This window comes from Berghia stephanieae, chromosome 12 (assembly GCF_034508935.2).
Source record: "Berghia stephanieae isolate SIO BIC M18660-M18661 chromosome 12, UCSD_Bste_1.3, whole genome shotgun sequence".
Lineage (NCBI taxonomy): Eukaryota > Metazoa > Mollusca > Gastropoda > Nudibranchia > Aeolidiidae > Berghia > Berghia stephanieae.
In genome coordinates this window covers 32937024-32960917 of record NC_088371.1, presented here as the reverse complement: position 1 = coordinate 32960917, position 23894 = coordinate 32937024, and the positions used below count along the sequence as shown (strand labels likewise).

At 37.9% G+C, this 23894-nt stretch overlaps 1 protein-coding gene across 15 annotated transcripts in view; it reads left to right on the top strand.

The window, feature by feature from the left end:
• LOC144957857 (uncharacterized) overlaps positions 1-23894 on the top strand; it is a 159495-nt gene that overhangs the window by 25823 nt on the left and 109778 nt on the right. For all 15 annotated transcript variants that reach the window (XM_078889341.1, XM_078889340.1, XM_078889339.1 and 12 more), the window contains exons 16-34: positions 550-770; positions 2187-2249; positions 2580-2825; positions 4581-4823; positions 5397-5501; positions 7498-7679; positions 9004-9168; positions 9805-9917; positions 11215-11436; positions 13054-13263; positions 13635-13723; positions 14006-14141; positions 15039-15182; positions 16961-17047; positions 18677-18823; positions 20003-20098; positions 21155-21431; positions 23007-23254; positions 23567-23640. In XM_078889341.1, coding sequence (XP_078745467.1) covers positions 550-770; positions 2187-2249; positions 2580-2825; positions 4581-4823; positions 5397-5501; positions 7498-7679; positions 9004-9168; positions 9805-9917; positions 11215-11436; positions 13054-13263; positions 13635-13723; positions 14006-14141; positions 15039-15182; positions 16961-17047; positions 18677-18823; positions 20003-20098; positions 21155-21431; positions 23007-23254; positions 23567-23640 — 3068 coding nt within the window. The remainder of the gene's footprint in view (positions 1-549; positions 771-2186; positions 2250-2579; positions 2826-4580; positions 4824-5396; positions 5502-7497; positions 7680-9003; positions 9169-9804; positions 9918-11214; positions 11437-13053; positions 13264-13634; positions 13724-14005; positions 14142-15038; positions 15183-16960; positions 17048-18676; positions 18824-20002; positions 20099-21154; positions 21432-23006; positions 23255-23566; positions 23641-23894) is intronic.

Here is a 23894-nt window from a genome sequence, read left to right as displayed (position 1 = left end):
AGCTTCAATACTTAAGATAAACACAACATTAGCGGGATGATGGTTATATATCACAATCATTATGTCCTCCCTTCTTGTGGTTAAGGTGATGGTTATGTATCACAATCATTATGTCCTCCCTTCTTGTGGTTAAGGTGATGGTTATGTATCACAATCATTATGTCCTGCCTACTTCTGTGACTCAATTGTCTTCAATAAAGTGTAATAAATCCAGACCTGTAACTATTACGGAAAATTCATAGAATTACGAAATTTTGGCTCCCAATTTCAGAGCTTCATGAGCATCTGGAAATCATTAAAAAAATTTTCAAAATGAAAGTCGATGCTGGACTATACAATTTTATGGATTTTTAAGGGTTTTTTAATCACTGTGAGGGGAAATAGTTGAATCGTTGATTTTTAAAGTTAATTTTAGCGACTACAGTATTTATCTTCTAAAAATTTTGAATTTCAATTTTTTCAAGAAGGCAGGTTAAGAAGCATAATTTAAATGTTGTTTTTATGATGTATTTTTTTTTCTTTTTCAATCTTCCCCACCACTATAAATAGCTGACGACACAGTTGGTAAAGACGAGTCATCCTCCATGAGTCTGGACTTAGCTACTGGTGGTAGCGTTAGTGGACTTGGCACATCTATGTTGTTGTCTACTTCAACAGGAAGTAGTGGTGGTGGTGGGGCAACAGGAGGTGGTCTGACTGCCTCCAGTTCCCAGGATTCCCTCTATGCTTGTGAAGACTCGAGCTCCAGCCTTGATTTTGATGCAGACAGGGTAAGTAACTCTTAAACATTTTAACGTGGTGTAGGAGGATTGTGGCAGAGATGGGATGTGCATATCTGCCAACCCTTCTGAATTTGGCGGAATCATTCATATTTTCACTCTTCCATTCTGCCCTTCTGCCAATGTCTCCAAAATTCAGATTTTCAAAAATCAAAAAGTCGAAGGTGGAAAAAATTATATTTTTATTGATTTCCAAGAAGGAGCTAAGGAGGAAAATTAATTGTGCTCCCATCCCCTTTCTCTAATCCATTACCTAACACTTGTGATTGTTTACCAGCTGTGCCAGACGTGTTTGATGGCAAGGTTGGTGGTAATTTTGATAATCCAGTGGTGAATAATTCCTATTTTATGTGTCAAATTCCTATTTTCTGACATTCTGATTTCACTTTTGGAATGCAGGCCTGGATGTGTAACATCAGTTTCTGGAACTACCATTTGGGGAGGGGAGGGGGATAATTTCCTTCTTTCTGATTGATTGGAGCCAGAGGAGAAATTTCCTCCTTTTTTAGCCTGTTCCGCAATTTTTGTAATATCCCAATTTTATGCTATTTTTACAAAATTATTATTCACTTTTCATTTCAGCGAATCTTTCCATAAATATTGATATAAATGTGGGGGTTAACGTCGTTAAAAATGGAACTTAAAAGACAATCGTTCAAATTTTTTCTCTCCTTTTTCATCTTTTGTTACCATCAGCACTGTTTTAAAAAAGGTTTTGTAAAATTCTAAATTCACAGACATTAATTAATATTCTTTATTCATTTTTGTCTGGTAATATTTTTAATCATTTGGTATTTTGCTTTTGTTTGTTGTCTTCTTCCACACCAAATGTTCTGTGGAAATCCGTGGTTTCAGAATTTTTCCGAGGTTCACAGCTGATCTGTGATTTCAGCTTCCGACCAGCCGCAGAATTAAAATGAAAAAATGAAAAAGAAAGAGAAAAAATTCCTTCCGTTGTGAAAGTGGTCAAAGTTTTGCTTTCCTTTTCGTTTTAATTCCGCTCCCATTTTTTATTTAGTTGATTAGTTTGTTCTTAATAATTTGATAGTCTCAGCAACCAATGTATGCATATTTTCTTCAATTTCTTGTACAGTGGTGTTCGATTGTTGATCACAAAAATTTTCAGTGGTTTTCAAAATTTTGAGTTGTGACCCCTGGCTCATATGTCTGTGTCAACATTTCGATGTTATCTAGATGAATAATTTGGGGTTCCCAATAGCTCAGTTGGTAGAGTACTCGCTTTACAGTCAAAGGAACTGAGGTCGATCCCATGTGCAGTCGAGACTATGTGATGAACTTTGAACCCTCTCTGGCCTGTAGCTCTAGGATACACTGAATTCATGATGACTCCATGAGTTGTGCTCATGTTTGGTTGTTTGTTATTTGTCATGCTTTCTCTTATTTCAGAGTATTATGTCACCAAATAGATCAAGAGACTTGTACGATTATAGCAAGAAAAACAGACAAAAGGTAGGAAAGCATGTAGCTGAAAATGTCATTGGTTTTATCTGTTCTTTTATCGAATATCCCAGTCAAACATAACATCCCCCCCTCTCTCTCTCTCTCTCTCTCTCTCTCTCTCTCTCTCTCTCTCTCTCTCTCTCTCTCTCTCTCTCTCTCTCTCTCTTCTTTCTTCTTCTCTCTCTCTCTGTCTCTCTCCCCCCCCTCTAATCTCTCTCTCTCTCTCCGTCTCTCTCTCTCTCTCTCCGTCTCTCTCTCTCTCTCTCTCTCTCTCTCTCTCTTTCTCTTTATAAGTATATTATTACTATACTGATTCATAATATTATTTTCTCCAAACAGGGTCGGCAGTTTAGTTCAGAGAAAGAAAGACATCACCATCGTCATCAGCAGCAATATCAAGTACAGCAGCATCAACAACTGCCACAACAACAACAACAGCAGCAATTTCCATCATCATCCTCATCATCATCGCAACAACAACAACAACACCAGTCTGCGAGTGTGATAGAAAAACCACGAGGCCCAAAGATTCGAGTGAAGATTGGAGGACAAGTTGTAGGGATTGCCTCCATGGAAGGAACGAGTGTAAGTGCCCATTCATAAAAAAAATTATTGAACGTTTATATAGCGCAATATCCACTAAATGTGCTCAAAGCACTTTACAATGGGCCCCTGGCCAACAGCAACATTTAACATTTAGGACGGGCCATGTCACCTGTTAGGCGATGTTACAATTTTTTTCGGACAATTAGGAAAATACGAAATTTTATGGAAAATTACGAATTTTTAATTCTCAGTAATATTTAGATGATAATGATAATAATAATAATAATAATAATAATAATAATAATAATAATAGTAATAATAATAATAATAATAATAATGAAATAGTGATAATAATAGTAAGAATAATGATAAGAATGATATATATATACGAGGGCTCTTTCAGAAATAACCGAAAAATGCCCATTGCTCAGCAACCAGTGGAGATTTTTTAATTCTGTAAACGACATGATATTCCTTATTTCCTTACGGATATTCCAGAAATTAGGAAGTGCATCATTTTGCACAATGAATTTCTAGACTATTTTAAAGATGGCGGCCCACCTTGAAACTTGGTCAAAGGAGGAAATCAGAGCTGTCATACGTTTTTTGAACGCCAAAAGTCTGAATCCTACCGAAATTCATTAAGAACTTCAGAGCGTATATGGTGAGCATGTTATAAGCCGTACACAAGTCTATCACTGGTGTTAATTTGTTTGAAGCCGGCCATTCCGACTTGACAGACAGGGAAGGAGAGGGCGTTCGATAACTGCGACGTCAGAAGACAATGTGAAGCGAGTTGCTGAGCTTATTCGTCAAGACAGGAGGTTGAAACTTCATGAAATCGCAAGCAGTCTTGAAATTTCGGAAACTTCTGCCCATAGAACTGTATTTGATGAACTTGGCTACAGAAAAGTCAGCGCAAATGGGTTCTTCTAAGCAATTGACAGACAATCATAAAGAACAAAGATTGGACATCTGCAGGAACTTTTGAGAAGAAGCAAGAGCTCACGCAGGGTTCACGGGCATACTGCCAACGCCGGCGGAGACTTTCTAGGGTACGATGTGACTTTTCTTGACAGCATGGTCACCGTGATGAGACTTGGTTGCACCATTGCACCCAGAAACAAAGCAAGATTCGATGACATGGAAACATCCATCCTCACCTGTCGCGAAGAAATTCAAAGTCATGCGGTCAGCAAAGAAATAATGGGAACTGTTTTCTGGACAGTCGTGGTGTTATTCTGTTCGAAACCTTACAACCTGGAGAAACAATCAATGCTGCAAGGTACTGCCAAACTCTTGACAAGCTAAGGAGGCCATTTGCAGAAAGCGCCCAGGCAGTTGACCAACGGGGTCATTTTGCAACACGACAACGCTACAACCGACACAGCACGAGTGACGCAAAGGTTGGCTAAGAAATATGGATGGGAGATTTTGCCACACCCACCACACAGTCCAGACCTCGCACCATCTGATTATCACCTCTTTGGGCCACTGAAACGTGAGCTGGCAGGAAAGCGCTTTGATGTCGATGAAGAGTTTGTTGACCATGTGCGGAATGGCTACAAAACCTTGACGGAAATTTCTTCCGAGAGGGTATCTATTCCATGGTGCGGCGTTGGCAGAAGTGTGTCGACAGACTTGGCTGTTACGTAGAGAAATGAAGGACGAGTCAAGGTATGAACACATGCAAGAATTTTGTTGATAGCATAAAAAACGCGGATTTTACAGGCATTTTTCGGTTAATTATGAAAGAGCCCTCGTATATCTTATTCATCCATATTTTTATTTCAGCCTTTACCCCAGTTATCCAACCAGCAACAATCCTTCTCCTCCAGCTCTCCAGCTTACTCCACACCTCCCGCTGAAGGAGGAGGAGGAGGGATAGGACAGCTGATGGAGGAGGTAATGGAAAGTAAGAAGGAGAACAATAGTAGCAGCAAGAAGGTTGAAGACAACGATGACGACGACGATGGAGATGATCATCCAGCCACCCTCATTTTGGCCGATTCTAACGACATGTTTATTATGGACCAGGTGAGATTTCAAGCTGTGCCTGGGTATTGAATAGTCTCCTTCACTAGTCATCATACCTGCCAACCCTTCCTCTTTTTGGCGAAATAATTCCGATTTTCTTTCTTTCCTCCATTCCACCATTGTCTCTAAAATTCCAATTTTCAAAAGGTGAATTTTTTTTTTTAAAGATTGCCAAAAGGGAGGTAATTGCACTCCTTTCCCCCTTCCTCATTTCATTACCTAACACGTGATAGGTTGCCAATTGTACACATATATTATAGTTTGCCAACTGTGCACACACGTGATAGTTTGCCAACTGTGCACACATGTGATAGTAATTGTTCTCTACCCTTTGGATAGGATGCCAGTCTATCGCAAAGTACTTTCCTCCAGATCTAACAGACCCAGCTACACAATCACTGCTGAGTGGACAGGGAGCTCAGAAAAAATTTCGACATGGTAAGATCTGGAGGAAAGTACTTCACTCAGGTTCGATCTTGGTCCCTTTGCATGTGAAGCGAGTGCTCTGCAAACTGGGTTATCATCTAAAGTTGTGTAAATGAAATGCAATTGTGTCTTTTTTATTCTGTCCAGGATATTTGTAAGGCCTGCGGTTCATTTGGCAAAGACGATGAAGCCAAAATGATAGTGTGCACTCAGTGTGGCCAGTGTTATCACCCGTACTGCGTTACAGTCAAGGTAGGTTGTGTTTTGAAACAATTTTTTAAAAACAACAAAAGAAAAAACAAAATAGAAATAAATAAACCGAGGATATTTGCACTAGGTAGTGGTTAAATCTCTTAAAATATTTGCAATACAGATTTCGGTTGAATTCAAATTGGTCGATCTAGTTAGAACAGGAAACAGGAGTAGAGAAAGGCCAGAAGATAATAGAGAATAAAAACTTTATGGCGTTGGGGGCTCGAACTAAAATTCAACGATTTACTCTCAAAAGGATAAAATTATACTTAAAAATCCTTAAAATTATGTACTCTGGTATTTAACTTTCATTTTCAATAATTTTTAATGACATGAGGTTTTGAAATTAGAGCCAAAATTTCATAATTCTATGAATTTTGAAAAATGATAGGCAGGTCTGGGGGGTAAAGGGGGGGGGGGTTCTGTCATGATTATTATCGAATCCCGCCCTTGTGAAGCTATCAAATTGCCTCACGTAATGTGTATCTGGAAAAAGAGTGGCAAGAGGAATGAAATGTACCAATCACTACAGCACTAACTCTGATTGCATATGAGCCTGTGACAGAATGTCGTTTTCTTACGATTCACCACAAAAATACCCGATACTAAGGAAATGATAAGCAAGTATGAATATAATTGCTACAAAAAAAAAAGATAAAAGAAGAAAATACCAAACATGGTACATTTCGGGCTCAAAATTCTTCTTCAGCCAACAACAAAAATTATAACATAAAACATTTCTTAACCAAGATAGACTTCAACTCTTCCCCCCGAAAAAAAAAAAGATTGTTTAACTGGAAAATTATTATACTGCATGATGTTAAAATGTTGAATTATAATCAAAAGCAACTTTCATTATTATTTTATTATTTTTTGGTCCAGCGAAAGAACATGGTAAGAACTGGTTTTATTCAAAAATTTTGGGATGTTTCTATCTAGTTTACTGTTCTTTTCTTTAGACAGGTTTACATTTGGGATCTATCTAGTTTATTGTTCTTCCTTTAGGTTTACATTTGGGATGTGTCTATCTAGTTTACAGTTCTTTCCTTTAGGTTTACATTTGGGATGTGTCTATCTAGTTTACAGTTCTTTCCTTTAGGTTTACATTTGGGACCTATCTATTTATTTTAGTGTTCTTTTCTTTAGGTTTACATTTGGGATCTGTCTATCCAGTTTACTGTTCTTTCCTTTAGGTTTACATTTGGGACCTATCTATTTATTTTAGTGTTCTTTTCTTTAGGTTTACATTTGGGATCTGTCTATCCAGTTTACTGTTCTTTCCTCTAGGTTTCCTCTTGGGATCTATCTACTGTTCTTTGTTTCAGGTTTCTTCTTCTTCTTCTTCTTCTTCTTCTTCTTCTTCTTCTTCTTCTTCTTCTTCTTCTTCTTCTTCTTCTTCTTCTTCTTCTTCTTCTTCTTCTTCTTCTTCTTCTTCTTCTTCTTCATTTTGATCTATCATTTTATGTATTTGTCAGTGGTTATATTACCTCAAGAAAGAATAAATTTCAGAACAGAAAGCAAATCATTTTTATATTGACACACGGTCTAACAGGGAACAATAGTGTGATGTCAAAATACTGGCTCCAATATCATTGGAAGTGTAAACCCAATCTTCTGGACTGTGTGCATACCTTGGTGTCAGAGTGATGGCATCTTATTTTCTTTCCTAAATATATGCTTCTGCCCTATTATGAATAAATATAAATAAATAAAATTCCCTTTATTCATCCCATAGGGGAAATTTGACTCCAGGGTCTATTCTAAGGGAAGACTGGAATAACCCAGGCGTCCGCTTCAGTGCAGCGCTGCAAATTGAGCTTAGGCAATGTGACTTGCTCAAGGCCACACAGCGCAGCGGCGGGTTAGCGAATTCTGTACCTTTGTCTGTACCGCTGAGCCACGCTGCCACCCCTTTCCCTCTTTCTCCACATGCTGATGTGATGATTTTTCTTATCCAGCCAATGTAAATACTATTGGGTGTGTATCTTTTACCAAGGTAACTAAAGTGATGCTGCAGAAAGGTTGGCGTTGCCTGGACTGTACGGTGTGTGAGGGTTGTGGCAAGACCTATGATGAAGGGAGACTACTCTTGTGTGACGACTGTGACATCAGCTACCACATCTACTGCCTGGACCCTCCATTAGAGACTGTGCCCAAGGGAAATTGGAAGTGTAAATGGTGAGTTGTTTGTAGTTTGTTTTTGTTTTTTTCCCTCTTTTTTTTTCAGGCAGTTGGTTGGTCAGTGGGATATCTTCAAAGTCTTATATAATTTTTTTTTTCTTCTTTGATCAATCCTTACTTTTTGTCTTTATCATATTATGGGCAAACTTTGTTGTTTTTGTTCAAGAACAACCTTAAACCCCTCTCCCCCCCCCCCCCTGTTCGGTAACGATTGCTTTATTTTATTCTAAGGAAGTAGTGTTAAGAGTAAAAATTCATACATGCTCAACAACACGAGCTCGAGCATAGTTCTAACTTGGCATGACTTTGGGGGGAATATTTTTTTTTTTGGAAGGGATTGAAGGGGGAAGGCAGAGGGGGGAGCGGGGGGGGGGGGGGGGGGGGCTGACATTGCTTAAATTTGTTTATTTATGTTGGTGTTGCTTAAATTTGTTTATTTATGTTGGTGTCGTCCTAAATAGTTTATGAGAGGAAAATTCTTGTGGCGTTTTACCAGCAAGATAAAATTTATGTTATCTCTGTTATGCAATACCTTACTTGTTGTTATTGTTTTGCTTTTTTTCCCAATTAAATCTCTTAAGTTCACCATGATTTTAAGTTCGAACAAATTTGTTCAATTTCCCATTCATATGAACTCTGAGAGAGTTCATTGTTATGAAATCTTTAACTTACTTAATCATTTCTTCCAATTTGAAGTCATATCTAACTTAGTGTGTCTGGGTGGGGTTCCTGACTTCCCATAGTGGGCAGGGAGGCACTTACTGTGTCTTCTATCCCCCTCTATCTGTTTTCCAACATGCTTTCTGTCTTTGTCTTGGAATGAGATTACTTGGTTTTGTCCAGGCCATGGCCGGATACCCTAGCTGGGAGGGAGACAGTCAAATGTTTAGTTAGAGTTTTAGGAGATGATATTTTTTTCCTTGTAAATCTTCTCTCTGTTATGCACTGTATTGTTTTGTTTACATATTATATATGATTTGTAAACATTTGAGTATATCCCTCTTAGTTGGGACCAGTGCTTGTGTCTGGATGAGACTTTTAGGTGATCTCAAACTAAGTACTTTGATAGTGTGCTCTTGGAATCTTCATCTGTTTCCTATTTGAACAAATTCCCCTTTGTCTTACCTTTTCTTGGTTGCTTTAATTGTAATTCTCGAACTTTTTACTATCCCATTTTCTTCCTTTTTACTGGCGCTGATATCACCTTAATGTGTTGCAAGCGCCGTAAAACCCTCAAAATAAAAAACAAACTAACTTAATGTGTAATAGGTTTCAATTGTTGTTATAATAAATAAATTATTTGATCATGTCTTCCAACTAGGTGTGTCATGTGTGTCAACTGTGGCTCAACAACTCCAGGCTACGAGTGTCACTGGCAGAACAACTACACACAATGTGGTCCTTGTCATAGCAAGATGTTCTGTCCAGTGTGTACGGACAGTTATCTCCTGGATCAGCTCATCATACAATGTCAACAGTGTGATAGGTCAGTCAGGGGACACTGGGTGGTTTGGTTGGTGGGAACAGTTTTATTCAGATTCAATTTTTTTCAATATAAAAAAGACATGTAAAATAAAACCCATTTTAAGGTTATTAAGCAATAACCAAAACGTTTTATTTCGTAATAACAGATATTTACCTGACAAATTGCATTTGAAGAGTACGAGGAAAAAACCACATGTCCAGTTTTTTAAATTTTCGTGACTGCCCCCTTAATTGATGTTAGGCGTCTAAATTCCCCCTCTACAGCAATAACATCGAACAAAAAAAAATGCAACAATTAAAGAGTTATGGTTGTAAATTCTATTTATAAAGGGAAAGTTTATAGTTAATGCCCCGATATCACTCAAAGAGGGCAGTCACAAAAATTTCAAAAATGGACATCTGTGGTTTTTCCCTCGTACTCTTCGTTTGCATTCAACATTTTAAAAAAAAAAAATTTTAAATCTCATTTTTTAATGTAAGTTTTTTGTTTGTTTGAGTTTTTAAAAAAATTTTTTAAATCCTGAAAAAATGCAAGATGTGATATTTTGCCCACTTGAAGGTGTTAATATGACCTGACAGAATGTAAAATGATGTAAAACGACTATAGCCTAACTGAACGAAATTATTATCTTTGCAGGTGGCTTCATTGTGAGTGTGATGGACTGGTAGGAGAAGATGAAGCTGAGATGGCCTCAGACTACGGTTACCACTGTCTGTTTTGTCGACCCAGAACTGGGAAGCACGGGCCCTGTAAGTTGTAATATGTTTGTAGTTCAGTTTGTGGGGCTTTGTGGTCTTAAAAATTGAGCTTTTATATAGCGCTGTATCCACTAAATGTGCTCAAAGTGCTTTACAAAGGGTCCTGACCAACAGCAACTCGTAACATGTAGGACGTGACATGACGCCGGTTAGGGCGATATTACAATTTTTTCTGACGCTGTCAACGGCCAGGTACTTATTTTACACCCGAGTACGGTGAGAGAATGTGAGTAAAGAGCCTTTTCCAATGACTCAACTATGCTCTGAGCGAAGCTCGAACTCAGGACTTTCCGATCCGAAAGTGAGTGTCATACCACAAGACCACATAGCTGCACAAGTAATGTCTGGTGATGTGACACTAGCTTTCAGACTTATAGGTCCCTGGTTCATATCACGGTGTGGGCAGTGTAAATCTGAGTACACGGAGAAGGTTCCTTATTCACATTCCCTCTTACGTGTTAAAAGAGCATCTAACCAGTTTTTAAACAGCATTGTGTCTGTGGCAAGGACAGCTATACTTGGTCTGTGGTTAAAAAGACTGTAATAGTGTTTGGCTGAAGATCGGAAGATTTTTATATTTCTATTTATTTAAGCATTTTAACAATCTTCATACACTGTTTTAGTGTACTTAAACACTTTAATCCTTTTATTGACCCTGAAGTTCATAATGGGAGTTGATTATACTATTGTCTGGATGGGTTATATCAGATTTATATACGTGTGGCTGGCTGAGTAAACCAGGAAAGAAGCATAAATTTCATAAATTGAGTTATCTATGCAGTGTTGTAGACCACATCTTTCTGATCATTTACCACTTTAAATTTTCTTTCCAAGTTGTGAATTCTTTTCTGAATAAAATTTGTTGCTGTGGGAAACACTTTATCTTCGATTTTGGTTCATATCTCGAAACGAAACTTGCCGCATCTTCTCGGATTTTCTCAGCCAGCCTCACATATGGATTCCAGTAGTCGATACTCTTTTATATAATCTATAAAGAGAGAATTTACTCATTAATTCAAATATTGATCTTAATATTGTTAGTATGGTCTAATTGCCCATCATCAGACATAGGGCTAATTATAGTTTTTGAAGAACTGTACACATTTAAAAAAAAAAATCCAACTCATTTTGGCTCTCCATTGTACACATTTCCATGGACTACGTTTTTTGTCGTTTCAACAATCAACTACTGACTTTTGCGTTTTTGTTATTGAAAATTTTTTAGATTTCCAATAAAATTTTCATATTATTTTCTGAATTTCATCTTCTTTTTTTTTTTCCCTGACAGTACCCCCACCACCCCCTCCCCCATCCCCTCCCAAAGAGGAAAGGGCCCCCACCCCTCCAATGATTACACCCTACACTACTCCAGCCATTCCAGAGCCGCCCAGACAATTTTTCGTCGATGGTGTCTACCTCTATGCAACTGGTGTGAGCCAGATCCAACGGTTACAAGTTACAAATCCCAAGAAGATAAAAGCAGCACCGGCGTTACAACGAAGATCTTTTAGTAAGTATGCAAGGACAAGCGTCACTGCCTGTCTCAGAGAACTGGATGATAGGTCAATCAACACAAAATTTATACCCAGAATTCAAGTGTTGAATAAGTGTTGTCCTATGGCCTTTTTGACATAGTAAGAGAATTCCACTGCGCTTTGTACTTGAACATGTGGAGAGATAATTTCTGCATTCAAAATGCTTCTCAAAACATTTATAGTTTAGTAGACGAGTTCCATCCAAAGTTTGAAATTTAATTAGGGTTTTTACATTTTAAAGTTGAATTTTGTTGCCATTAAATCACTTATGACCCACAATGTCAATTTGCTGTTATACAGAGCTGTCATCTATTCTGCGTTTTGCAGAATCATCCAGCGATGTCATGCCTGCCTAGATTTATGGATCATCCATAATTGTTATGGAAATTTTATGACAATTACAGACTTAGGGAAATGGAACAAATATTATGGATGTTGATTAGACAGCAATTTGGTAGCAATGTTAGAGAAAATGAATTAAAAATAAAAATTACTGCAGTTATTTTTCTTAAGCTAAGCTTCCGCAGTTTTAAGGAGAAAGCCCAATTTTCTTGAACGTTACAAAGGCTACTGCTCAGTTCCATGCCCATGCCATGATAGCCAAGTCGATTGCTAGCTCATAATGGTGGCAGTCAATAACAAAGAAAAACATCTCAACTTCACCTGGGATCAAGCTTTAAAAAAGAAAAAGAGCTTTTTTTATATATATATGGAAATATCCTCTAAATGTGCTCAAAGCGCTTTACATAGGGTCTCTGGCCAACAGCATCACTTAACATGTAGGACAGGACATGACGCCTATTAGGTGATATTACAAATTTTATTGGACAAAGATGACCAGGCACTCATTTTACACCTGAGTTCGGTGAGAGATTGTGAGTAAAGAGTCTTTTCCAAGTACACAACTGCGCCGAGTGAGGCTTGAACCCAGGACCTTCTGATCCGAAAGTGTCATACCACCAGACGATATAGCCACACATTTTGGTCCCTTTGCATTATGTGAAGCAAGTGCTCTAGCTGGGCTACCCTTTAAGGTTAACTTATAAAGTTTGTGATTGATTATAACGCTTTCATTGAACAGAGGAAGTTTTTGTTTTTCTCAACATCAAACTGCTTTAAATTTCTAAATCCGACCATTTTGACTGGACAATCAATTTTTCTTCAATCTCTAGTTTTCAATGTAATGTGGTTGTTAGGTAGGAGGGCACACATTTGAATTGAGCTTTGAGCTTTTTTTTATATAGTGCAATTTCCACTAAGCATGCTCAAAGCGCTTTACAAGGGGTCCCTGGCCAACGACAACATTTTAACATTTAGGATGGGACATGACGCCTGTTAGGCAATATTACAATTTTTTTCAGACAACGCTGTTAACGGCCAGGTACTCATTTACACCTGAGTCCGATTAGAGAATGTGAGTAAATAGTCTTCTCCAAGGACTCAACTATGCACTGAGTGAGGCTCGAAACCAGGAACTTCCGATCTGAAAGCGAGTATCATACCACTAGACCACATAGCCGAATAGAAATACACCATGCAATGCATGTCGATATAATTGAGCAATAATTTTGATAATCACGTCGCCTCTCTAGATGCAGAAGAACCAGAAGATATCAGCGACCCTCTGGAGCCCTCTGGAGCCCAAGACATGGAGCCCATGGGGGAAGAAGCAGCAAAGAAAAGGAAACCCAGGAGAGTGTTTGGTATGGGTGTGGGCGGATTCATTGTCAAGCAACGATCTCGACAGTGGATTGCCAAAAGGCAGACGTCAATCGAAGAACAAGAGTCTGAGGACAAAGCAGGTAGGAAGTTATAAAAAATATAAAAATGAAGATAAAAATGGACATTCATATAGCTCATTTCTAAGGATTTATCATGCTCAGCTTTCTTGCTTTGTCTGGCACCTTTCATACACACAACTTGTTCAGATTTTTATCTAACACAGGTGCCTGCTCCCTAGTTAGTTTCTTATATATATAAAAAAAAGAGTATTGAACTGCGTTTTTACAAGGGATAATAGGAATTCTTTGTAATATTTTTTTTTGCCATTATGCTATAAAAAAAATTGGGTTAATTTGAATTTCTTTAATTAATTGACCAACATTAATAATGTCAATCTCTAGATTCAATACTGACAATATTTTTATATAAATATTATTTTCCTCTAACACAGAACCTGGCATGGAAAAAGCAGACAAACCCAAACGGCGTCGCAAGATGAAAAAGTCTAAAATGGAAGAACAATTTCCCCTATATATGCAAGTGAGTTGAGGGGATTCATTCATTCATTCATTCATTCATTCATTCATTCATTCATTCATTCATTCATTCATTCATTCATTCATTCATTCATTTATTCATTCATTCATTCATTTATTCATTCATTCATTCATCTATTCATTCATTCATTCCTAAATTAATTAATTAATTCATTCATTCATAAATTTATATATTCATTCATTCATTTGTTTATTTTTTTATGAATTTATATATATATACAATTGTTCCTTACATTTTTTGTTTGTCTTTTTTTTTCCTGTATAGGAAGCCTTTTTTGGCAAAAGTATCATGGAACAAACAAAAGAAACAACCAAAGGGTTGCTGAAAACAGAGTCGGACTCGGATGCTGAAAACTCCATGCCAGGCAGTCCCACCAAAATGAACATCATGGCTGGAACCAGTAAGGAGGAGGACATTTGGATTTGTCTTTGTCATCTGTTTATTATTCTCATTGACCTTCTCGTTCTTTTCTTTTCTCTGTCTGTATGTCTGTCTGTTTGTGTGTGTATCTCTCTCTCTCTCTCTCTCTCTCTCTCTCTCTCTCTCTCTCTCTCTCTCTCTCTCTCTCTCTCTCTCTCTCTCTCTCTCTCTCTCTTTCTCTCTTTCTCTCTTTGTCATTTATCGTTGTTAATGTTGGTTTTGTTATTTTGTCATAATTTTAATTTTCATTGTAGACTTTTGAGGAAAAATAGGTAATTTTACTGAGTGGGGTTCCTGACCTCCCATAGTGGGCAGGGGTGCACTCACTGTGTCTTCTGTCCCTCTATAGCTGTTTTCCAACTTGCCTTCTGTCTTTGTCTTGGAATGAGATTACTCGGTTTTGTCCTCACCCTGGCCGGAGTCCTTGGCTGGGAGGGAAACAGTTGAATGTATAGTTGCAGTTTTGAGAGATGACATTTTTTTTTCTTGTAAATCATCACTCTGTTATGTATTGCATTTTTTAAAAACATTTGTGTGTGTTCCTCTTAGTGTGGACCTGCGCTTATGTCAGGATGAGATTTTTAGGTGATCTCAAACCATGCTCAATGATAGCATGCTCTTGGAATCTACATCTGTTCCTTCTTTGTGCCATTTCCCTTTGTTTTACTTTTCTCATGTCATTTTAATTGTAAATCTATAACTTCTTTGCTGCCCCATTTTCTTCCTCTTTACTGGCACTGAAATGACCCAAATGTGTCGCAAGTGCCGTAAAACGCTTCAAAACAAACAAACAAATAGGTCATTATAGGTGATGGACTTGCTATCTAAGGACTTCATGCCGAATTGGACTTGAATATGTATTGAATTTTTTTTCCAGACAAAGATCTCTTACTGGGAAAACCCCTTCCATCGGGTACTGATTTGGAATCGGGTTTCATGGCTGGCAGTGTGGGGCCTCTGGCAGCGAGAACTCATACGTCTATGTCTGGATCAGAACCAGGAGAAGACATACACAGTCTTGGTAAGTATCATCCCACCTGCCTTCTCCCATTTCCCCCCTGAGATTTTCATGGGGTCTTTTACTCTCCTAAGCAGCCATTTTCAATATTTTCAACAAAACGCCACATCCACCCAACACAAAAATAGATTTTTTCTTACTCAAAACAGGAAAGCAACAAGTGTATTCTGTACATGATATTATTCAGCAAAATGAGTTCTACAACACAGTTTCAAGGTTTTATAGTTATAACAAATATTTTTATTTAAATTTGGTGATGTACAAATGAAATCAGAATGAGAAAATTATTGGTTGTTTGATAACAGATATAATAAATAATAAATAAATAATGAATTTATATAGCGCCCAAGCAACCACGTTAATTGTGCTCTGCGGTGCTTTACATAATTTATTTTTTTAATTAAAAAAAAAAACCCAAAAAACAAAACAAAAAAAAACAAGCCAACAAAAAAAAACAAGCCAACAAAAAACAAAACGATATGACGATTTTCTTGTGGTTGGTGAGGAAAGTGTTAAACCATTTTCCCACTTTTCCCTTGATTTTATTCTTTGCTAATTCAATGATGTTTATTGGGGATAAATGGCGAATCGGACAAATGTTGTTAATTGCATATTTTTAGGGCAAGGACCCTGCTTCTCTAGCAGTTTCTTCCATGTATAGCAATGATTAATTGTTTTGTCATCTTTATTTCTACTATTGTAAGTCAAATATTGAATGGCCTTCTTTTAACCCACACCCCTTATAAATAAAGAGAAAGCTAAAGACAACAAAAGCTTATGATCAAAACAGGCAATTGAAAAAGGGAACAAATATAAACCAATTCCAAATTGATACAAAGTTGGTGAAAGATGTGGACTGAAAAGCCATGTACAAAAGTGAATATATTAACTTAAAAAAAAAAAAAAGAACAAAATACCAAATACGGAATGTATCAGGCTTAAAACCTTTCTTCAACAATGAACAAAAACAATGAAAACATTACATGACTTTCAATCTGGACAGATGGCAGCAGCTTCTAACGGTTCTCACATTACTTTGTAATGACGATCTATCCAGGACGCGAACTCATTACCACACTCATACACCGTCGCAAATCCGCCCGGAAGCTTCGTCACAACACACCGTTCAACTAGAGGCTCTGCAGTTTCGGGCTCTTGACCACAACAGGTACACGTTGGGACAGGTGGCAAGTCCCTGCCGGTGACGTGAGCGTGCCATTAAGCAGGTGCCACCCAATGTCTCCTCTTGCTGGTGGAAAAGCCTGGCAACTTCTACTCCAGTTTTGAAAAGTCGATGTTCCCGCCCCCTTGTGGGATTGAATTTGTCAGGCAGATGGTTGAAGAAGGGTTTTGAGTTCGAAATGTCCCATGTTTGGTATTTTGTTCTTTTCTTTTTTGAAGTTATTATCAGGGATGAAAATCTTTCAGAACTAATAGGATTTCCTATTTTTCACACATTTTCCAGTTTCCCCAAACTCTTTAATATTTCTTAATACCTCAATACCAACAACTCTCATGATGAGAGATACTGCTGTACACATAGAGAATTTGTAGTTTGCATCCAATTTCAATGTACTGAAACACGTAAGGAACACTACTGTTGTGTCAGTACTTTCCGAATTTTAATTTGGAAGTACTAAGGATTGATAGCGTTTGAATTTCCGAATTTTCTGAATTTTAATTCTGAACTAGATTCATGTCTGTATTATATTCACTTTTTATTCATTACTTTTTATAAACCAAAACCAAAAACTTCTAACTTTTGATTTTCTTTTCTTCAGATGAGTCTGATTTAAAAGACATTCTGCCAGAATTCCAGGAAGGAGACGACATCTTTAGTCTGATTCACGAGGAATTGAAAGATGAAGGTAAGGAAGGCTTTCATAGTTGTGTGGATGTCTTTGTGTTTGTGGGTGTCTATTTGTGTTTCTGTACGACTCATCAAATTTGATTGCAGCACATTCTGGGTGGGGTTCCTGACCGCCCATAGTGGGCAGGAAGGTTCTTGCTGTGTCTTCTATTCCCCGGTATCTGTTTTCTCACATGCTTTCTGTCTTTGTCTTGGAATGAGATTACTTAGTTTTGTCCTGACTTTGGCTGGAGTCCTTGGCTGGGAGGGAAACAATCGAATGTCTAGTTATAGTTTTGAGAGATGATATTTTTTTCCCTTTTAAATCATCTCTCTGTTATGTACTATTATTATTATTATTATTATTATTATTATTATTATTATTATTATTATTATTATTATTATTATTATTATTATTATTATTATTATTATTATTATTATTTTTTTTTTTTTTTTTTTTTTTTTTAGCATATGATTTGTAAACAGTTGAGTGTATTCCTCTTATGTGGGATCTTTTGCTGGTGTCTGGGTAAGATTTTAAGGTGATCTCAAACTGAGTACACTGATAGTGTGCTCTTGGAATCTACATCTGTTCCCCATTCCCCTTTGTCTTACTTTTTCCTCAAGTTCTTTTAATTGTACTTCTAGAGTGTTTTTTTTTCTATCAATTTCCTTCCTTTTTACTGGCGCTGATATGACCTATATGTGTTGCAAGCACCGTAAAAACAATCAAAAACAACAAAACATTGCAGCTCATTCCTGCTTTGAATGCTTCATGAATTCCTTCAGTTGACGCTCTAGTCTATTCGACTGGGTGGGGTTCCGGCCTCCCATAGTGGGCAGGGAGGTACTTGTTCTGTCTTCTATCCTCCTGTATCTGTTTTCCCAGTGCTGTTGTCTTTGTCTTGGAATGATGTTACTTAGTTTTGTCCTGACCCTGGCCGAAGTCCTTGGCTGGGAGGGAAACAGTCGAATGTATAGTTATAGTTTTGGGAGATGACTTTTTTTCATTGTAAATCATCTCTCTATTATGCACTGTATTATGTTTTGTATACATATTATATATGATTTGTAAACATTAGAGTGTATTCCTCTTAGATGGGACCTGTGCTTGTGTCTGGATGAGACTTTTAGTGATCTCAAACTAAGTACTTTGATAGTTTGCTCTTGGAATCTACATCTGTTTCCTATTTGAACCAGTTCCTCTTTTATCTTCCCTTTTCTTGGCCACTTTAATTGTAATTCTAGAACTTTTTACTATCCCATTATCTTCCTTTTTACTGGCACTGATATGACGTTAATGTGTTGCAAGGGCCGTAAAACCCTTAAAAACAAAAACAAAACTAGTCTATTCGAGCTAGATCACCAGTTTTTGGTTTTATTTTAAATTATTTAATCTGAAAAAAAAAAAACACATAAAAACAAATATCTTCCTTAGTTTTCCAAATTAGTATTGGTGTATTTTTGTGGCAAATCTTGCAAAAAGGGAGCACATTCTCAAATGCATTGTGTACCCTCTTTTCATATACCCACAATCTATATATATACAAAATGTATATATAAATATTGCATTAAGCACCGTTGAATTCCTAAAAACTAGCAATGTTCATACCTTATATTTCTTCTCTCCTTCTACCGCCTTCATCAGGATTGTCTTTGGATGGAATGGACGCTGCGACCACACCTACCAAGGACAATAGCCGAAATAAATCCAGTGAGCTGCCAGCCCATCTGGAGCACATGCTGAGCTCCGACATGGACAAAGGGCTGGACGTAGATCACATGATCTCTGAAGGTATGGAAACAGTCATCAGTCAAAGCGATACCAAGCTGTGGGCTGTAAAAAGTATAATAATAAAAAATGAATATAATAGGTTAAAAAAAAAGAACAAAATTATCCCAAACACAAAATGTTTTGGGTTCAAAACCCTTCTTCAGCCAATTATAAAATAAAATAAATGAAAACACATTAATACATTACTAGAAAAAACGTTATGGCAGAGAACTGAGAACTGATAGGCATGAGAAGGATTTTGAGCCTGAAACGTTCTGCGTTTGGTATTTTGTCATTTTTCAAAGCTGTTATATTCATTTTTGCTTATTACTTGGAGATGTTCATCATGACTTAAAAAAAAAAAGTTAGTTCTTCAGAGCCATTAGGCCTAGGGACCCGGAGTTTATCTCGGTTCTATAGCGTGAAATGGACAATAACAATTGCTTGCTATCCTTTGGGTAGGATGCTAATCGCAAAGTAATTTCCACCAGATCTAACAACAGACCCAGCTACCCAATCACTGCTGGATCGCCAGGGGGTCAGATGAAAACAAAAAAAAAAATCTTGACTGCACCCAGGATCGATCCATGGAAATGTGCCGGAGAAATAAAATATAAAACACATAATGCCATTGAGTTTATGAATACTAACAAAGTTTATACCTTATTTTTCTTATCTCACACTCCCTCCCCCCCCCCCTCCTCCCTCTATTAATAATAATAATAATGTCCACAAAGGCAAGTTTTCATTTGGTTACAGCATAGACATAATATTCCCAAACGGACATGCATGAGATAAAAAGTGCGAATCCTCTCACACACACACACACATGCACAAACACACACTCACACTTAAATAAACTCGCATTTAAATAAGGCTTTGTCATTATTGCATAGTCACTTCAACACCGAACCCACTCCACAGCATCTGGGGAACAGACTCTTAGGTCATGGCCAGTGCAGCTAGGCCCATCCTATATTTCTCTAAGGATGTGCTCCATCGTCTGCTCTGGGCATGTAGCAAGCGTCGCTTTCCTGGAATCCCTCGCTGGAGATTGATTGCTACAACAATCACAACACCAACAATAAGGTGTTGTGTAACGTATCTAAAAGAGTTGTCACAAATATGAATATAAAACATTGTCAACTTTTTTGTCACACATTTACCATTGGATTTTTATTATCTGCACCATCCGTACAGGTCTGGTCCATTTTGACAGTAAGACAGTGGAGGACATTTTCCAGGGAGTTCTCTCAGATCCACAGCAAGGACACGGAAATGAGAAAAATATACCAGGTATTTCACGGAATATTTTTAAAATTTGAAATAACAAAAATAAATTTAAAAAATAAATAAATAAATAAAGAACAGAAACTTGAGCTTTTATATATAGAACAATGTCTACTAAACGTGCTGAAAGCATTTTACAGCACTTTGCCCAAACCAACAGCAACATGTAACATGTAGGACGAGACAAGATGCCTGTTAGGCGATATTACAACCACATGACTGCACAAGACCCTGCATTCTAGTACAAAGCACGAGTACAAAGATCATGTTTTGCGACTCGTACTTCTCTGCCAGCTGTATGGATTTTGATTGATGTATTAATGTTTTTGTTTTTGTCATAGTCTGAAGAAGGGTTTTGAGTCTGAAATGTTCAGTTATTCGTATTTTGTTCTTTTTCCAATCCGTTATATTCATTGTTGTACATTATTTTTTAAGTCCCTCTTTTTCTTTTGTTTTAAAATATCTTATTTTCGACATTTACCATTGTTGCTTGAACTTGAACCATTTTTTCTGGGTAGGGTTCCTGACCTCCCATAGTGGGCAGGGAGGCACTCACTGTGTCTTCTATCCCTTTATAGCTGTTTTCCAATTTGCTGTCTGTCTTTGTCTTGAAGTGAGATTACTTGGTTTTGACCTGGCCATGGCCGGCTTTCTTGGCTGGGAGGGAAACAGTCAAATGGATCATTATTGTTTTGGGAGATTATATATTTTTTTCCTTGTAAATCATCTCTCTGTTATGCATTGTTTTATTTTTACATATATACGATTTGTAAACATTTAAGTGTGTTCATCTTTGTGGGGACCTGTGCTTGTGTCAGGATTAGACTTTCAGGTGATCTCAAACTAAGTACACTGATAGTGTGCTCTTTGAATCTACATCTGTTCCCTATTTGTACAATTTCCCTGGTCTTACTTTTTCTTTGGTGTTTAATTGTAATTCTAGAACTTTTATACTGTTCTATTTTCTTCCTTTTTACTGGCGCTGATATGACCTAAATGTGTCGCAGGCGTTGTTAAACCCTTAAAAACAAAAATAAACCAAACAAACCATTTTTGTCTCAGGCCAATATGGAGGAATGCCGATGAACCAGCAGGGACTACCACCCCCACCCCAATCGGGCCCAATCCCGGGACCAGGCCCCATGTCTCACCCATCCCCCCACCACCCAGGCATGGGCCCCGCTCCACCACCACCAGGGGCTGTTCTCCGACCAGGAATGCCACAGGGCGGTCCTCCAGGAGCCGGGCCAATGCCCGGTATGCCAGGCCACCCCCACCACCCTGGTCAGGGACTGCAGGGGTTGCCTCCGTTTGGAATGCCCTTCAGCTCTTCTTACGGGTGGGTTATGATGTGTTGTAGTAGTAGTAGTAGTAGTAGTAGTAGTAGTAGTAATAAAGTGAATATAGTAAGTAGAAGTAGTAGAATATAGTAGTAGTAATAGTAGTAGTAATAGTGATAGTAGGAGTAGTAGTAATAGTGATAGTACAGTAGAACATGACCATAGCGGCACCCGCTACAGCGGTACCATCGCTACAACGGGACATTACACAAACCCCACTTTTTTTTCTATATAAATTCAATAACCTGTGCTTGGGTTTAGCGGGTCAAGGAAAGGCCCGAACTTGCTTACAGCTGGAAAAATTGAGCGAACTGTACGCGTCGCGACTCAGTGAGTGACGTAGACTGGGCTCTCTCCCGCCCATAGAAAATCTGTGCTCCCGCCACCCAGGACTAACACACACGCCTCCGTCTGCCATTTCGCTCGTGTCTTCACACACACCTCTCGTGTCTACCCGCACTTCTTTTGCCAATCGCTCTATTTCTTTATATATGTGTTGATTGGTCAGTCTTGCGATGATTAATTAAATTGGACAACCCGATTGAAAAGAGATGCGTTGCACAAGATGACGCCATGTGTAAAGCCCTTGGCCAATTAGAGAGTAGAGGGTTGTGCGTACGCGGTGGTGTGTACATTTTAATCCAGATCAGCCCTATTATTACTATTATGCCATTCATTGCAATTGTTGCTGCTCAAGCATACACATCACTCGCACACTCGTTCGTATCGTAGTCCTTCCTGCCTAAATCCCATTCCCCCCCCCCCCCCCCCCCCCCCCCCCAACCAACCAAAACAAACACTGAACCAAAGATAGTCCATTTCAAGGCTCATGGGTCACGTAAGTTTTATTGACATTCAAGGAGGTAATCGTGTTTATTTTTGGGACATTTTCCCCTGCTTTCCTATAGCGGGAACTTGCCTACAGCCGGATTTTTCTGCTGGGACCAAAAGTCCCGCTATAGGCATGCTCTACTGTAGTAGTAGTAATAGTGATAGTAATAGTAGTAGTTGTAGTAGTAGTGATAGTGATAGTAGTAGTAGTAGTAGTAGTTGTAGTAGTAGTAGTAGTAGAAGTAGTAGTAGTAGTAGTAGTAATAGTGATAGTTGTAGTAGTAATAGTGATAGTAGTAGTAGTAGGAGTGGTTGTAATAGTGATAGTAGTAGTAGTAGTAATAGTGATAGCAATAGTAGTAGTAGTTGTAGTAGTAGTAGTAATAGTAGTAGTAATAGTGATAGTAGTAGTAGTAGTAGTGATAGTAGTAGTAGTAGTAGGAGTGGTTGTAATAGTGATAGTAGTAGTAGTAGTAGTAATAGTGATAGCAATAGTAGTAGTAGTAGTAGTAGTAGTAGTAGTAGTAGTAGTAGTGATAGTGGTAGTAGGAGTGGTTGTAATAGTGATAGTAGTAGTAGTAGTAATAGTGATAGCAATAGTAGTAGTAGTAGTAGTAGTAGTAGTGATAGTAGTAGTAGTAATAGTGATAGTAGTAGAAGTAGTAGTAATAGTGATCGTAGTGAAGTAAGAACAAAAAAAAGGAAATTCTATTTTTCTTCTCTCTTTTCCTGGACACCATTAGCAGTCAGATGGGTCCTGACTACCAGCCTGGTATGGGTCACCAGGTGGAGGGGAGACCACCACCACCCCCACCCCCACCACCAGCGGGTTCCATGTCCCCCTGGAGTGTGATGGACGACGAGGGTGGGGACCACACCAAGAAGCCCATCATCAAGTACGAGCAAGAGGAGGAGATGGGAGACCAGGCCACGATCTCGTGTGTGCTGTATGTCAACATGTGTCATCCTGACCTCAAGCAACAGTACCCTGGTAAGTCTGTGGGGGTTTTTTTTCCCTCAAGTATGAGCCGAGCTTTTGTCTTTACTATTTACATTCCAAGATGTTATACAGAGAGGAAGTGCTTATTTCATCCCTGCCGTCTATCTGGGGTTTTAAGTAATGTATAATAATAATAATAATAATTAATAATGATATTAATAATAATGATAATAATGGTAATAATGAGAAGCCTTAATTCCTACAACAATCTCTTTGGGTTTTTTTTTTTTTTTTTTTTAACTGATTAACCTTAGATCTGTTCACCTAATAATTATTATAATATTGATTTTTTTGAATCACCAGATTGGAAAGAACGATCTAAACAAATTGCTAAATTATGGAGAAAGTTAAAACCGGATGAAAAAGCACCCTACCTGGTGAGTAAGACGATAAAAAATCTTTTGTGTCCAGAACTGTCTGCGACCACTAAAAATCTCCTAATATTTCTTCTTCTTCTTCTTCTTCTTCTTCTTCTTCTTCTTCTTCTTCTTCTTCTTCTTCTTCTTCTTCTTCTTCTTCTTCTTCTTCTTCTTCTTCTTCTTCTTCTTCTTCTACCAAGTCTGTGCCAGACATCGGTGATCATGGTACGCCATTCATCTCTCTGATCAGATAACCTCAGAAAACTAATATT